Below are 16,409 nucleotides of genomic sequence, written 5' to 3'. Positions count from 1 at the left end.
TCTATATATGTGGTGCTGGGGAATCGAACCCAGGGAAGCACTCTTGCCAATAGGCCATATTCCCAGCCCCACTGGTAAACTTCTGGAAAGGGGAGACAGGCAATATTTTTGAGTCTGTCATGATTACACAATTCTGCCACTGTTGTACAAAAGCAGTTATAGGCGAAGCATAGTTGTATCATTACAACTTTATGTTCTTTAAAGAAAGAAAGCAGGCAATAAGCTGGGCTAGATTTGGTCCATAAGTTATCGTTTGCTAACCCTTGATCTATGTCAATTAGGCAACCTGGTAATCACAACTGCTGCCAAGGTAAGAAAATACAAGAACTTCAGAGTATAAGGTTTATAAAATCTGTGAAAAAGATGGACAATGTATTGTACAGATTTTACCCTTACTCAAAAAATCCTACAATATTCATCTGTTAGTTGCTTTGAGGAGGTTAAAATCTAAAACTGAGTATTTTAGGTTAGTCCTCTCATCATATTAAAAAAATATATAACAAAATGTAACAGTGCAACCATTTTAAGTATATACTCAAGGAAATTCAGTGTATTCACAATACTGTAGAGCACTTGCTGGAATCCAATTCCAGAGCTTTTTCATTATTCTAAATAGAAACGTTGAACATATTAAACAAAAAGTTGAGTTTGTTTTATTTCTTTGTGTACTAAGGCTGGCCTTTAACTTCTTATGTATTGGCCCTGAACTTGTGATACTCCTATCTTCTGAGCCTCAAGAATGTTGGAATTACAGTCATGAGCTATCATACTTTATTTTTTTGCCTTGTCTTGAACACATTCTAAAAGCACATTTTGTACATCCACACTCACATATTTGTTAAGGTATATTCCATATAATAAGGCAATGTTGCTAATAATAAGGCAAAATTAAGTTAATATAGGTAAGATACAAGGCATATTATGTGAGGTATGTTTTTATAAAATTATATATACCATATTACTCAGTATTACTGGTATTACTCAGGTAAGCAAATATAAAAAAGTAAAATATAAACCATTTAGTCCACTGAATCAAATAATAAGCAAACATTTTCTGAAATTTTAAGTTTTTGCTAAAATTAAAGTACAAGTGGGCTCACATCTCCAAAGAGAAATTAATTATAATCAAATTTGGAGTGTAATGGAAAAATCTAATGTCAAACAACTCATGAATTCACACAGAAAAAACAGTAGAGTTACTTTGCAAAGTCAAATTACAGAGATGTCAATGTGAAAAGGAAATAATTGTAGTTTTAACACTCACATCTAGATATTGTTTTACTATACTCCTCTTCACATCTTCAGTGATTTTGGAATTAGCCATATCACTCTTCAAGAAGTCCAGTGTTTGTTTGGGATGAAAATGAACTCCTGTTTTTCGGTTAATTGCTTTATCATACACCTTTGCAGATTCAGATGGTGAGTATTTCTGAATTTTGCTGTTTTGGAAAAAAACCCAAAAACAAAGTTCAGGCATTCATTTATATTCAACATGATTCGTTAAATTTTACCAATAATTAGATTTTTGGACACAAGGTTTCAAATTCTGTTCGGCTGGCCCTCAAACATCAGTCGTGATCTTACCGATTCAGTCTCCTTAGTGCTGGGATTATATGACGAATATGCTTTACTAACCGTGGCATTAAGCTTCATGACAAAGATCTCAACCAGAAAACTTAACTTTTAAGGGAAATTAAGATATAAAAGCAAAGATGAAAATTCTGTGGTTCAGTTGTTTTCACCACTGTTTATCTGGAGTGGAGCAATCAAAATGATAGGGGTGGAAAAGATGTTTGGATGTGAAAAAGCACCAACTTTGAGAAATCCAGTATGTAGGTAAGCATCTCTTTATTGAAATTAATTTCACGTGTCTAGTTTGAAATGCTATGACTGTGATCCTATCTCAACTTTAATAAACACAATTACTCAAGTCACTTGTTTACCTCCTAATGTTTTACATCTCATCTGTTATTTTCTACACAGAAGCCAAAACAATAGTTTATAAATCGGTTTGAGCTTTCTTAGAACCTCTGCTTAACATTTTTGAAAATTTCTTACTACTACCCTAAGACCTTATATGGGCCATAATTATTTTAAGTTAGTTGCTCCTACATTTAACATTCAAGACTTTTCCTATAAAATCTAGATTCCGCCCCCTCCCCCCCGATTTGACACCTAAATGTGTCTTGAAATAGTGGGAGCTCTGGCTACACTGTGCCTACCTTCTCTTGTGACAATATGTTGATGGAAATCTAAGATATAACTCCTCCCTGCCCCACTTTCGGTGCTGAGGACTGTACGCAAGGCTTACAAATGTCCACTGGGTGCTCTACCACTGTGCTATGCCTCCAGACCCAGAAATGTCCACTTAACCATCATAAAAGATCCTTTCATCTTCTCCATTTGTTATCTAAGGTTTCAATGGGTATAAATATTTTTTCCCATGGCAAAAAGCAGGAGAGAGATACCTCCAGTAACTAAATAGCTATTAATAGTAGAGTATTCATGACAATCAGTTCTTTATCTCTTACTTTATGACGACTACTTGATATTCTGTTAACCATCAGCATAGCTATTCTGTATCTGGTTCGTAACTCAAAGTTCTCTGCAACCTATTTTAATATGAGAGTGATTTTGTAATAATGCCTTTTTAATGAGGTCAGCAAAGGTCTTTATTTAGTAATGTGTTACAACTAAGCAAAAGAGTATGTTTTTTCTTTCAATATTGTAAGCAAATAGGTAAATTATGGCAAAACAGTAGATTACACATCAACACAAAGGGTCATCCTCTCATTCCCCCCCCCTTTTTATGATGCTAGGTAATGAACCCAGAGCCCCCCCTTTTTTGGGGGGGGCAATCCTGGGGCTTGAACTCAGGGCCTGAGTACTGTCCCTGGCTTCTTTTGCTCAAGGCTAGCATTCTACCACTTGAGCCACAGTGCCACTTCTGGCTTTTTCTATATGTGTGGTGCTGAGGAATCGAACCAAGGGCTTCATGTATGAGAGGCAAGCACTTCACCATTAGGCCATATTCCCAGCTTTTTTTTTTTTTGGTTTTTTGTTTTTTTTGCACCAGTCCTGGGCCTTGGACTCAGGGCCTGAGCACTATCCCTGGCTTCTTTTTGCTCAAGGCTAGCAGAGACTCTGCCACTTGAGCCACAGTGCCACTTCTAGCCATTTTCTATACATGTGGTGCTAGGGAATCGAACCCAGGGCTTCATACTGTATACAAGGCAAGCACTGTTGCCATTGGGCCATATTCCCAGCCATGATTTGTATATTTTTAAAAGGAACATTTCTAATATCACAGTGAGCATACAAACAAATTGGGTTCTGTATTTCCTTATGATAACGGATGTTTATTTTTTCCCTGTTTCTCTGACTGCTAATGTAAACTTACCTATCAGAAAATCCACAAAGATTCTTCAAATGTTGTTTTAACATAAGAAGTAATAAAATACCCTGGGAGACATTTGCAAATTCAATTAAAGGAGCTGAATTTTCTGGTAAACATTTCATTACTGAATTTATATCATCTTCTGAATCAGAATCAGAATCCGAATCTACACGTTTCCGTGACTTCCGAGGCCTGGAAACTTCTTCTTCACTCTCACTTGACTCATTTTCCTTATTAGGAGATGATTTTGTCTCTTTCCTTTTGTCCTTTACCATAGACTGAAAGAAAGAGGAAATTGTACTATTTGAAACAATAAAAACAAAATACTACTAAGACATATAGGTATGCTCCATTCAACAGCTTCGGAAAAAAGGCTTCATTATAGAACCCCCTTGACTTTTTACAACAACTTGAGATGTAATAAAAGCCTTGGGGTGAAACAATGTAATACCAACCACCTTTCAAGAAGAACCCTCTGAAATACTCAAAGATAAATGATTTTCTCTTAAGGATAGTAATAAAAGATAAATTACTTATGCAAAATATAATCTGCTGAGCACAGTGGCTCATATTTATAAATCCTGGCTACTCCGGAGGTGGGGGTCAGGTGGCTCAAGACCAGCTCAGGCAAAATGGAGCTCAGCCTCTTTTCAAACAACAGTTGGGTATGGTGGCACACGCCTCTGATCCTAGCTATGCTGGAAGCTTAAATAGGAGGACTGCAGTTCATGCTAGCTTAGGCAAAAACATGAGATCCAATATGAAGTACAATTAAAGCAAAAAGGGCTGGAGGCATGGCTCAAGTGTTGGAGCACCTTCCAATTAAGTTTGAGGCCCTGAATTCAAACCCGCATACTACCAAAACCAACCCACCAACCAACAGAAAACCAATCAGGAATACAGGTGAGTCACTGCAGAAGAGAAGCAGCTATTACAATTTAACTGAGAATATGGAAGGATTAAATATGTCCACCTTCCACAAAGGAATCCCTACCTCCTTTTTTCAATTTTTTGTGCTGGTCCTGGAGGTTGAACTCAGGACATGAGCTGTCCCTAAGGTTCTTTTTACTCAAGGCTAGTGCTCTACCACTAAAACTCAGCTCCACTTCTGGCTTTTTCTGAGTAGTTGATTAGAAATAAGAGTCTCAAGGACCTTCCTGCCCAGGCTGGCTTTGAACTGCAATCCTTAGATCTCAGCCTCCTGCATAGCTAGAATTTCAGGCATGAGCTACCAGTAGCTGGCCAGATAATCCCTTTTTGGAAATTTTCAGCAAGAAAATATACAACTTTCCTTGAATAATTAAATATTATTTCTTTATGTTTTCTGAAAATGTTAGCTCTTGAAGAAAACCAAATTACAAAAATGTAACTGTTAAATAAAACCAGGGAAAACATTTGCAAGTATATCTATAGAACTGAAGTAAAAATAAGATCTCATAATAGTTAAAGTTGCTGGGAATTAATTAATTCCTCAAACTATATGGTAAATACTAATATCCTATGAATTTTGTTTTAAAATGCAGAGTGGTTCAGCAGGCATGACATGGGGTCTGAGTTTCTGCAGCTCTTAGGTAAAACTGGTGCTGCCAGACTGTGGTCCATGATATGTAGAATGGGTTTAAATTCCTCTTAAATTTCAGTCCTTAGGTGTGTAAGATAATTTCCATGTATTACTACTTTGAAAAGGCTGAATTTTGAACATCACAATTTTATAAGATGAGATCTAACTGCATTATCAGGTACATGAAAACATTCCAGTTTTGAATTTATGGAGTGTAATATGTGCCTAGTGCTTGAAATTAATTTCATAACAAAAAAAATCTAAGGTTTTTTTTTGTTTTGTTTTGTTTTTGCCAGTCCTGGGCCTTGGATTCAGGGCCTGAGCACTGTCCCTGGCTTCTTTTTTGCTCAAGGCTAGCACTCTGCCACTTGAGCCACAGCACCACTTCTGGCCATTTTCTGTATATGTGGTGCTGGGGAATCGAACCCAGGGCCTCGTGTATACGAGGCAAGCTCTCTTGCCACTAGGCCATATCCCCAGCTCCAAAATCTAAGGTTTATAATAAATTTATAAGTTTAGACACATAATACTCAAACTCCATTTATGTTGAAAGTAAGATCAATGGTGTTACATATTTCTGATTCCTAAGTAGGCTATATATTCCTAAGTAGATACATCTATGTATCTTCATGTGTGCTACTGTGATCTACAGCATTACAAGCTTAATAACCAGGTACTCTAAAATGGGGTTTAAATGGATATATGAATGGACTTCAAACAAGGTCAGTGCTTAAAGTGAGGGAAATAAAGAAGTGGGATGGCTTATCAACAGAACAACCCATATATGTGTAAAAAAATCCACCTAAATGATCTAGAAATGGAATGGTTTAGATCTTCCTGAATAGAAATAAATTAGTATCCCACGTATCCCAACACAAATACTGCCCAAATTTCAGTAAGTTTATTCAGAAAAATTGTATATACCTGTAAGTAGAATAAAAGAATGAGAAACAAAAACAAAAACAGTGAAAATAACATGTCTGCCCTTTGATAGATGCATTAAGAATAGTAATGTGTGTAACTTACCTCCTTGAATGACTGCAGTAGGTTACTACCAGAAACTGAGAGTGTAATGTCTATATGATGCATTATAAACAACGGCTCTTCCTGTGTCTGGTATGGAAAACAGGCTAGATTGTCTGCTATATACAAGAGCATAGTCACTTCTGTTTTCTGTAATTTTAAAAAAAGGTACACATTTAGTGGATAACCTAGAAACCCATCCAAATAACTTTGTAGATAAAATATTACAGGGTACTTTCACCTCAGTTAATATTAGAGACAAAGAAGAACTGAAAGGGGGCAGGGGAAAGACAGAGAAAGAGAAGGCAAGAGTGAAGGAGGAGGAAGAGAAAGGGGGAAAAGAGGCAAAGAATTAGAGGGCAAAAAGGGAAGAAAAGTATAAAGAAAATGAGGGGACAGAAATAGAGTCAATAAAATAATATTAGGTGGTTTTATAATAGCTTCCCAAGAGGGAAGAGGTGAAATTTTTTAGTGCACCCAAGTGAATATCCTTAGTTTTCTTATAAGTATTTGGGACCTTTATGATAAATCCATACCACATCAGAAAGTATACATATGAATTCCTATGTATTTATTTCATTGTGCTTCTGAATTTAACCCATATGGGAGATCAGTTACACACAGTTACTATTCAGCCCTAAAAAAATAAGTGATAATTATAGTACTAAATCCCCAAACTCAAGTGTTATAAAACACTTGTCAGTTTCCTCTTTATACATAGTTACAATGTTAAGAGTTGTTTTGATAGTGCTACCATTGTTTTACTATAAAAACTATGATGCACATGAAACTTTAAGAGAAAAATCTGGGCTAGGTGCCAGTGGCTCATGCCTAGCTACTCAGGAGGCTGAGATTTGAGAACTGACATTTGGAGCTTAACCCAAGCAGATAAATCTACAAAACTGACATCTCCAATCAGCCTGCAAGAAGATGAAACGGGAGGAGTGGCTCAAGTGGTAGTAGTATGTCAGAGACCTGAGCTTAAGCCCCAGTGTACTAGCGCCAAATAAATAGGTTACTATTAGCTGATTTTGTGGACAATATCAACCTAAACAGATTTTTTCTGTATTTCATAAATACATAAAATATAAAAGCAAGGGGAAAAAAAGATGTTACAAGCTAGCCATGGTGTAAACAAACACTTGGAAGGCGAGGCAGAAGGATCACTTGAGCTTAGAAGGTCACATCCAGACTGGACAAGAAAGACCTCCATCTTGAAGAAAAAGTAAAAATAAAAGAATGTAACTACAAAGACATGTTAAGGGGCTGGGAATGTGGCTTAGTGGTAGAGTGCTTGCCTAGCATGCATGAAGCCTTGGGTTTGATTTCTCAGTACCACACACACAGAAAAAGCTGGAAGCGGCACTGTGGCTCAAGTAGTAGAGTGCTAGCCTTGAGCAAAAGAGGCTGAGGGTCAGGGCCCAGGCCCTGAGTTCAAGTCCCAGGACTGGCAAAAAAAAGAAAAAAAGAAAAAAAGACATGTTAATAGTGAAATTTCTCTTAAAATTACTGACAGCTCAAAAGCCAAAAAGTAACTGAAAAAAAAAAAAAAACAGATAGTAGGACAGCTACTCTCTTGGTATTCAAACATAAAATCAGGCTAACAAGAAGCAGTAGTAACAGGAAAAAAGTCTGTTAAGAAAGATGGAATAAATCTGCTATCAAAATCCAGAAGGTTCTCAATCAATTTTGTATGTCAACATCTACACTTACAGTTGAGAGAAATGCAGCCACAAAACTATACCCTTCCCTTATCTGTCAGTTTTTTGTTTTCTTAAGTGCTGTTCCTCAGGGCCTGGTGCTATCCCCTAAGCTACTTTGCTCAAAGCTAGTGCTGCACCACAGCTCCACTTTCCAGCTTTTTGGTAGATTTGGAGATAAGAGTGTCTCAGACTTCCCTGCCCCAGCTGACTTTGAACTTCAATTCTCAGATCTCTGCTTCTTGAGTAGCTAGGATTACAGGTGTGAGCCACTTGTGCTCAATTTTAACACCATAATATGTGTGTGTGTGTTGGACCTGGGACTTGAACACAGGGTCTGGGTGCTGTCCTGAGCTCTTGTGCTTAAGTATAGTGCTCTACCACTTGAGCTTCAGCTCTACTCTCAGGTTTTTGCTACAAGAGTCACCTGGACTCTCCTGCTGGGGATAGCTTTGAACTATGCTCCTTGGATCTCAGACTCTTGAGTATCTAGGGTTATAGGTATGAGGCACCTATACCTGGCCCAGAATTAAAACAAAAAAGAATAATCTAGACAATGTTCCTCTTGTCTTCTTTACTATTCTTTGATTAAAACCTACTTCTGTTCCTCACTGCTTGAGGTTAAATAACCATTTAGGTTAACCAACTAGGTTAAATAACCATTCCATTCTACTGACTTAATCTGTAGCATCTAACATTACTACCAACATTTTCCTTCTTCTTTGACTACTTACTATGAAGTAGTATGTCTTTGATGACTTACTCCCTTATTAGATCTTCTCAAGTAAACTTTTTAGACTGCTTTCAACAGACACATTATTCTCTCAGGTGCTCAGGACAAATCTGTTCCAGTTACCCTCTATCCTCATATAGCTTAACTTACTCCTTTTTTTTGAAACATTTCTTCTTTCTTTTCCTACTACCCATCTTTTTCTTTCCAACTGTCAGCATAACAGATCAATTGCTTATTACTTCCACTCTGAGTACAATGATGAAAAAGTCATGTTCCTAAATTCTTTAACACATATCTCCATTTTTTTATTTAAACATGTTCAATAATTCTCCATCTCTAGGATCCTCTATTACTATGTTTCATAATGACCTTTCTGACCCAGTCAAGTGACATTCTATTCATTATTTCTCATATTCTTATATTTGTATTTTTATCTCTCCAGATCATCTTCCTCCTCTGCTATAATTATGCAGTAGATCTAATCTTGTCTAATCTCTAGACCCTCAGTGATTTGTTCCTCCTCTGACATTATTTGTTGGAGGTAGTCAGATGAAAACATGGTACTATGAGAGCTGGGTTTCTAACTTCAAAAGATGAAATGAAAGCACATTCAGTTGATAATATTGAACAGGCAGTGAAAATACATAGTAATGAAGCCCAGAAGAGATAAAGACTGAAACAATTATTATCAGTAACAGGCATTCAGTATACACTAACTTTAATTTTTCTTTAAAAAAAATTACATCCTATCCACTTAAATGGAAATAAAATCCCCTGTGGGCAACAGCCTATATCATAGCATCTTGTACTCTTAGCACAGTATCCTATATGCAGTGAAAGCTGAATATTGATGATGATATGATGATGATGATGATGATGATGATGACAAATTATATTCCAAACAATTTTGAAACAGATGCTGTGACATTTGCTATATGCGGGCAGCTCCTGTCTTATTTTATCTTTCAGTCTCTTATAGATAGATGGCTACCACCATAGTAGGTGCTGAATAAATATTTGTGTATAATACATGTATAAATTAAAAAGTAAACCTGAAGAACAGAACTCTCTATTTTCTTGGGTAATGTTCATACTCAGTGCAATATGTGCAATTGCCAAAAGTTTCAAAATCGTAATACTTAAAAAATAGACACAATAAGGAAATCAAGATGAATAACCAGGGATCTCAGTGGCTAAAAATCTAGAATATAACAATATTTGAGTCCTACAGAAATGATTTATTGTTTACTAAGTTAATCTCAAAATGATATCTTAATGACATAGCTTACATGATGATATAGGAACTGTGATAAAAGATTTTATAATACTCTGTATGGAGACAGAGCCATACATTACTCTTCAGTTTTCTACAAATTGTGAATAACCTAACAGATTAAGAAAACACATTTAATTCACTTACTAACATTCACTAAAATGGTTGTTTTTTAAAAGTGGTGAATACTTTTAGATGAAAAGTTTCTAGAACATTTATTTTAAAAAATAAGTTTTTATGCTTACTGCTGTGTCATCAAAGAGGTTGAGTAAAGAAATTAGAAAGGCTCGTCTGTGCTGACGGTTCCCACGGATCATGGAGTACAGGTGTGAACACAAAGCACTAGAGGACTCATCTTGTCTGAAACCCCTCACAGGATCTTTTAGGCACGTGTTGATTGCTTGTTGTACCTGGTATGACATCTTCATGCCAGCCACGGCTTTCATCTGAAATCAAGAGAAGCCTCATATTTGTCAGAGAAATTAAGATTAAAACTAGAGTATAATTTGAGCATTATGTTTACTCATTATTTGGTTTTCTTATTTAAAATAAAAAAAACCACAAAACAAAGCAATGGAAGAATATTAGAGATCATCTATTGCCTCTTGTATAGAAGAAAATCGAGGTCTACAAGTTATCACTGCCAAGGTCACAGAATAGAGTCTAAAACAAACCCATGCTTTCAGTTTTAGTCCAGTCTACTCACTGAACTTATGTCTCAATCTTGATGAGTTAAATTAACTGTATTTAAAAAAATTTGCACGTAACAGTTGTACAAAGGAGGTTTCATTGTGACTTTTCCATACATACACACAACAGATTCAGGTAGAACTTACCCTTTCTATTATTCTCCCTTACCATCCTCTCCCTTTCTTAAAACAATTTCAAGATTTCATTCTTCTTTTTATATAGGCAAATGAATTACTCTGAAAATATTCATCCTCATTCACCCTCTATTCTCCTTTCACTCCTCTGCTGATAATCTGAATCTACTGATAAGTTATTTTTAAGCTCAAACATGTTGAAGTACAGATTTAGTTTCAAGTTAAGAAAAGTGCTAAGTAAAACATTCATTCTAAAACAAATGTCCTGTCCATACACAAGTCAACAAAGAAGTTATTTACTAGAGAAAGACATTTAAATTTAGGTTACTCTGCTTAAAATACCTACATGAATGAATCCAGCATATTTTTTGTCTATTTCCACAAGCTGCTGGTCAGCTTTGTTCCGCATAGCTGGCTCTGGGTCTGTGCCCATGGCAATTAAATATGGGACACACTGGAAATAAAAAATAAAGTTTTAGTAAGATATTATTGTAGTATAAGCTTTATATACAAGCATATATTAAACTCTGTATACCTGTGAAAGATGAATTTGGCCTTACAGTATTTCATATAAGTGCTACATCCTGTATTTCAAATATATAATCCAAGAATTCTTTAACCATGACTAAATTTACCATGTAAAAATAATATATGGTAAAAAGCAATTTGAAGCCTGGTCTTAGTAGCATATGCCTGTGATCCTAGCTACTCAGGAGGCTAAAATCTGAGTGTTAAGGCTCATAGGTAGCCTGGGCAGGAAAGTCTGTGAGATTCTTACCTCTTAACTACAAAAAAGTTGAAAGGGAGCTGTGGCTGTGCCTGCCTTGAATGGAAAAGCTAAGGAACAGCACCGAGGCTCTGTGTTTACACAAAGAGAAAAAAAGTAATTTGTTTTATACACACAAAGCTATAAAAATATTTTTTCCCATAAAGCTGATTTCTGATGTGACCAGACAGTTGTTAACAGCCACCATTGTCTCTACTTTGAAAGTGAAGAAATTATCATTACCATGTTAGATGAATATGAATCAGATTAATGACTCACTAAGGTGTTTAGATAAAATAAAAATAACATGACTTTGGCATTAGTGGCTTATGTCAATAATACTAGCTACTCAGTTGGCTGAGATATGAAGGATCTTGGTTTGAGGCTAGGCTGGGCAGAAAAGTTAAAGATAGTTCATCTCTAAAAATAACCAGCCAAGAGCTGGGTTAGAGGCATAGCCTGTAGTATTAGCGACTAGGAGTTCTAGTTCCATTTAGCCAAAGGATAAAGATCATAATCTGAGACTGGACCAAGCAAAAAAGATCAGTAAGCAGGGACTACTCAAGTGCTCAAGGGACTACGAAGTGTGAGGCCAAAGTTCAAGTTCCAGTAGTGCAAACTAAGAAAGCTACTGGCTTAAGTAAAAAACCTTAACATGACTATACAATGAGTAATATATCACTTTTACATTTCCTAAATCAGATAATATATTATGATTTTATAAACTAACGTCCTAGTTCTTTACAAAAATGTGCTAGAGCTAAAAAAAAAATCAAACCATCTAAGAATTAACAATTCAGAAAAAAGTAGATGTGAAAAGAGAAGGAAAATGAGGTACAATGTTAACAAATATTGAGTATTGGTAAAGAGTATAAAGGGATCCACTGTACTACTAACCATTATATTTCTTTGTGTACTTTTTTTTTTTTTGCCAGTCCTGGGCCTTGGACTCAGGGCCTGAGCACTGTCCCTGGCTTCTTTCTGCTCAAGGCTAGCACTCTGCCACTTGAGCCACAGCACCACTTCTGGCCATTTTCTGTATATGTGTTGCTGGGGAATCGAACCTAGGGCTTCATGTATACAAGGCAAGCACTCTTGCCACTAGGCCATATTCCCAGCCCCATGATTATTATTATTATTTTTTTTTTTAAAGAGAAAGGAGGGATTTAAGATTGGGTTTTGCTATGTTGACCAGGCTGGTCTTCAACTTGCTTTGTAGCCCATCCCAGGCGTGCCACAGTTTATAACCCTCTTGCATCCTCACCCTCTATAGTGGTGGGATTATAGGAAAAGATACAGGTTAAGTACTTTTAATTTAAAAAAATCAGAAACTTGAAACTTTTGTTGCATGCTAACATAATGTTCAAAAAGATTTTGAATAGGGCTGGGGATATAGCCTAGTGGCAAGAGTGCCTGCCTCGGATACACGAGGCCCTAGGTTCGATTCCCCAGCACCACATATACAGAAAACGGCCAGAAGCGGCGCTGTGGCTCAAGTGGCAGAGTGCTAGCCTTGAGCGGGAAGAAGCCAGGGACAGTGCTCAGGCCCTGAGTCCAAGGCCCAGGACTGGCCAAAAAAAAAAAAAAAAAAAAGATTTTGAATAATTTTGTATTTCTGATTTGGGATAGTTGATTGGTAAAATCTATGCCACTATTTCAAAATAAAAAAAATTCTAACACCCCAAACAGTTCTATTTCCATGTATTTATTTCTGAGAACAGATTCCAATCTGTATAACTGACTAAACATTATCAACATACTTTAAGACACAAAGAACATATATTTAAATACACACTATAAAAATGCAGTTTCCTATTTTATTAAAATCATATGTGAATTATAAATAAGATATATTTCATAATATATTAGTATATATGAAAAAGAATAAAAAGTCTTGAAAAGCATTGATTTTTGACAATTTAATTAAATCAACTTTGACTCTCCTGACCATAGATTAACACATCAGAATTAGCTGCCAATCTTCAATAATACTGATATATTTTCTCATGGTTTTATGCGTGTTAGGTGAACACTTCACCACTGAGTTGTTTATTATATGATTCCAACCTCATGCAATACTTTGGTAGCTGATGTTACCTCCAATATATCATAGAATTTGCTTTTCTGTGGAATAAAACTCCATCTTATTGAACCTGTAAACACTCTTAAGTCCTGTTGATGTTATATATTGTTAGTTCTTAGGAATAAACATGACTATGGAATTCAGCACTGATGACTTATACTTGTAATCATAGCTACTCAGGAGGCTGAGATCTGTGAATTTCCAGCCTGGGTAGGAAAGTTGGCGAGACACTATGTCTTCAATTAACAACCCAGAAAAGCCAGAAGTAAAGCTGTAGCTCAAGTGATAAGAGTGTTAGCCTTGAGCAAAAGAAAAAATCTAAGCAGAGAGGTCGGGCCTTGAGTTCAAGCCCCAGTACACACCCCCACGCCCCCAGTGACTAGGGATTAAAAGAAGTTTATCATCTCTAGTAAAAACTGATTTCTATGTATTTTACAAATAGGAATGAGAAGTTTATATAATAGAAAAATATGAAAAATATAGCCTAATATAACCTACTTATAGAATATAAAAATACATGGGTATTCCATAGTAATGGTAATCTAAGAGACTATCCAAGTTTTAGATTAAGAGTTTAAGGGACTGGGGGCTGGGGATATGGCCTAGTGGCAAGAGTGCTTGCCTCGTATACATGAGGCCCTGGGTTCAATTCCCCAGCACCACATATACAGAAAAACGGCCAGAAGTGGCGCTGTGGCTCAAGTGGCAGAGTGCTAGCCTTGAGCAAAAAGAAGCCAGGGACAGTGCTCAGGCCCTGAGTCCAAGCCCCAGGACTGGCCAAAAAAAAAAAAGAGTTTAAGGGACTGGGAATATGGCCCAGTGGCAAGAGTGCTTGCCTCGTATACATGAAGCCCAGGGTTTGATTCCCCAGCACCACATATATAGAAAAGGCCAGAAGTGGCGCTGTGGCTCAAGTGGCAGAGTGCTAGCCTTGAGCAAAAAGAAGCCAGGGATAGTGCTCAGTCCCTGAGTCCAAGCACCAGGACTGGCAAAAAAAAAAAAAAAAAAAGAGAGTTTAAGACAACTCAAAAGGCTTAGGCAGAATCATTACTTGAACTTATAAATTCCAGGACAGCCTGACACTGTAAATCTCAATTCATAAAAAGAAAAACTTTAGGATGAAGATTTAAAAAGTAATAATAGAAAGTTACTTATTCTAAAATCACAAAGTCATGAAATAACAGTTAATCTGGCCAATTTAGTTAGGTCCTTCTAATATAAAACCTGCTTACCTGAACTGGATGAATAAGACCCTGGTTTAGGGTCAATGCAATGACATTTAGGGCAAAGTGGCGCACACTTGACTGGGTGTGAAAAAACGCCTCAAGCACCTGTTTGAGGTAAAGCTGCATGATGGAACTACTCATCCCTGAGGAAACATCGCCCATTTCTTTTAAGTCTTCCTGTTTTGCAACTTTTTTCCCTACAAAAGAAAGTAAAGTAAAAATGCCTATTAAGAGCATATTAACTAACTACTCCAAATTTAGGCTACAAACAAAACAAAAAAATGTATTGTTTAAGCTCAATGGTTCTTACAACCCCTTCCTCTGCCCACCTACAACTGTGTAAAGAGGCCCTTACGAGAAGCCAGTTAGAGCTGTAATTAACTTTTCCCTCAAAGTACTAATGTGTGCCCACATCCCAAACTTTACTACTATTTTAGGGAGTTTAAGAATACTCAGAAAACTCATGGACCTCAGCTAAGGACTCTTAGCTGAATTCTTTTATCATACAATATTCATTACTGTACCTGCACTGTGAAGTTCAAAAATTCACTTTTTTAGCCAAAGGCTGGTGGCTCATGCCTTTAATCCTAGCTATTCAAGAGGCTGAGATCTTGAGAACCAATCTGAAACAGCTCAGCCCACAAAAGCCAAGCTGGAAGTGTGGCTCAAGTAGTAGTATGATAGCTGGGTAAACAAGCTGAGCAAGCTCCAGGCCCTGAGTTCAAACCCTAGTACAGGACATATGTGTGTATATAGTTATACATTTTCACTTACAGTCTCTATCTGCCTGCTGCATTCGTGTATCCTCTTCTTGTAGGTAGGTCTGGAGGTTTTTTAACACTTGTATTTTTAAGTTTACTGAGGAGTTCTTATCAGATAAAATATTATTATACAGATTCTTCACTTCTTGCTCAAACATTAGACTTGGATGCTGAATAAAAGCAAATCCTAAGAAAGAGGAAAACAAAACTCTTCATATATTCCTACCAAAAGTAAATACATAATATAATGAAAATGTTAAATTTATACGAAGTGCTCCTTATTTCAAAAAGTTAAAACTTAAAATGACTGGAAGAAGATGCTAGTGGCCTTACCTAGAGAAGTATTAGAGCAGGTACTTCTTTCCCCATGAATTAAAAACAAGAAATTGCATTTCAAAGGAGAATTTCACACAAGAGGAAACCTTGAGGAGGGAGCAGGGCCTAGTGGCTAGGGGAGTGGATTAGGAGTCAAGAGTCTTGGGTTCTATTCCTGGCTCCACCACTGACTTGTAGTGTGACCTTAGGTGAGTCACAAAATCTCTCTGTGCCTCAATTCTCCATCTGTAAAATGGGGACAATAATATTTACCACCCACCTACCTTATAGGGACGATTTTAGGATTTAAGAAGTAATGTCTGTAAACGTTTTTTTCAGATCCCTAAAAGAATTTACTACATTAACATATATTTTTAAAAGAATATGAAAATGTCAATTTAATCAAACAGAATAATTTAAAAATAGAGCTAAAAATCTCTTCCCATTTCTTTTGCATATGGCATTATAGGCCATAATTCTGAATTTTATTATCAGTAATAAGTAGCAAAGTTTTATCAAAATTTGCTTACATACAAATGGTCCTTAATTTGAGTAAAAACAAAGACCCTGGATGATAGCAAACATTATTAATACTCAAAGACAAACTCAATTCGAAGCAGTGATCCAAAATTAGCCCAAGGTCATACAGGATTATGGCCCAGACAAGATGTCTTTTATTAACTATTCTACTTTGCAAAGAGTACTGCTTTAAAATTTTTTTTTTCTTTCCTTTCCTTTTCTTTCTTT

The 16,409-nt window shown here is 36.4% G+C and overlaps 1 protein-coding gene across 2 annotated transcripts in view; it reads right to left on the bottom strand.

Moving 5' to 3' along the window:
• The window catches only part of Nipbl (NIPBL cohesin loading factor), a 164,758-nt gene that overhangs the window by 2,080 nt on the left and 146,269 nt on the right, over nucleotides 1-16,409 (bottom strand). For both annotated transcript variants that reach the window (XM_048368339.1, XM_048368340.1), the window contains exons 39-45: nucleotides 15,361-15,534; nucleotides 14,593-14,783; nucleotides 10,858-10,965; nucleotides 9,933-10,133; nucleotides 5,985-6,131; nucleotides 3,401-3,675; nucleotides 1,265-1,439 (exon numbers count right to left, since the gene is read on the bottom strand). In XM_048368339.1, the coding sequence (XP_048224296.1) occupies nucleotides 1,265-1,439; nucleotides 3,401-3,675; nucleotides 5,985-6,131; nucleotides 9,933-10,133; nucleotides 10,858-10,965; nucleotides 14,593-14,783; nucleotides 15,361-15,534 (1,271 nt within the window). The remainder of the gene's footprint in view (nucleotides 1-1,264; nucleotides 1,440-3,400; nucleotides 3,676-5,984; nucleotides 6,132-9,932; nucleotides 10,134-10,857; nucleotides 10,966-14,592; nucleotides 14,784-15,360; nucleotides 15,535-16,409) is intronic.

This window comes from Perognathus longimembris, chromosome 19 (assembly GCF_023159225.1).
Source record: "Perognathus longimembris pacificus isolate PPM17 chromosome 19, ASM2315922v1, whole genome shotgun sequence".
Taxonomy (NCBI): Eukaryota; Metazoa; Chordata; class Mammalia; order Rodentia; family Heteromyidae; genus Perognathus; species Perognathus longimembris.
Note: the sequence above shows the minus strand (reverse complement) of the source record. Positions and strands in the feature narration are given on the sequence as shown.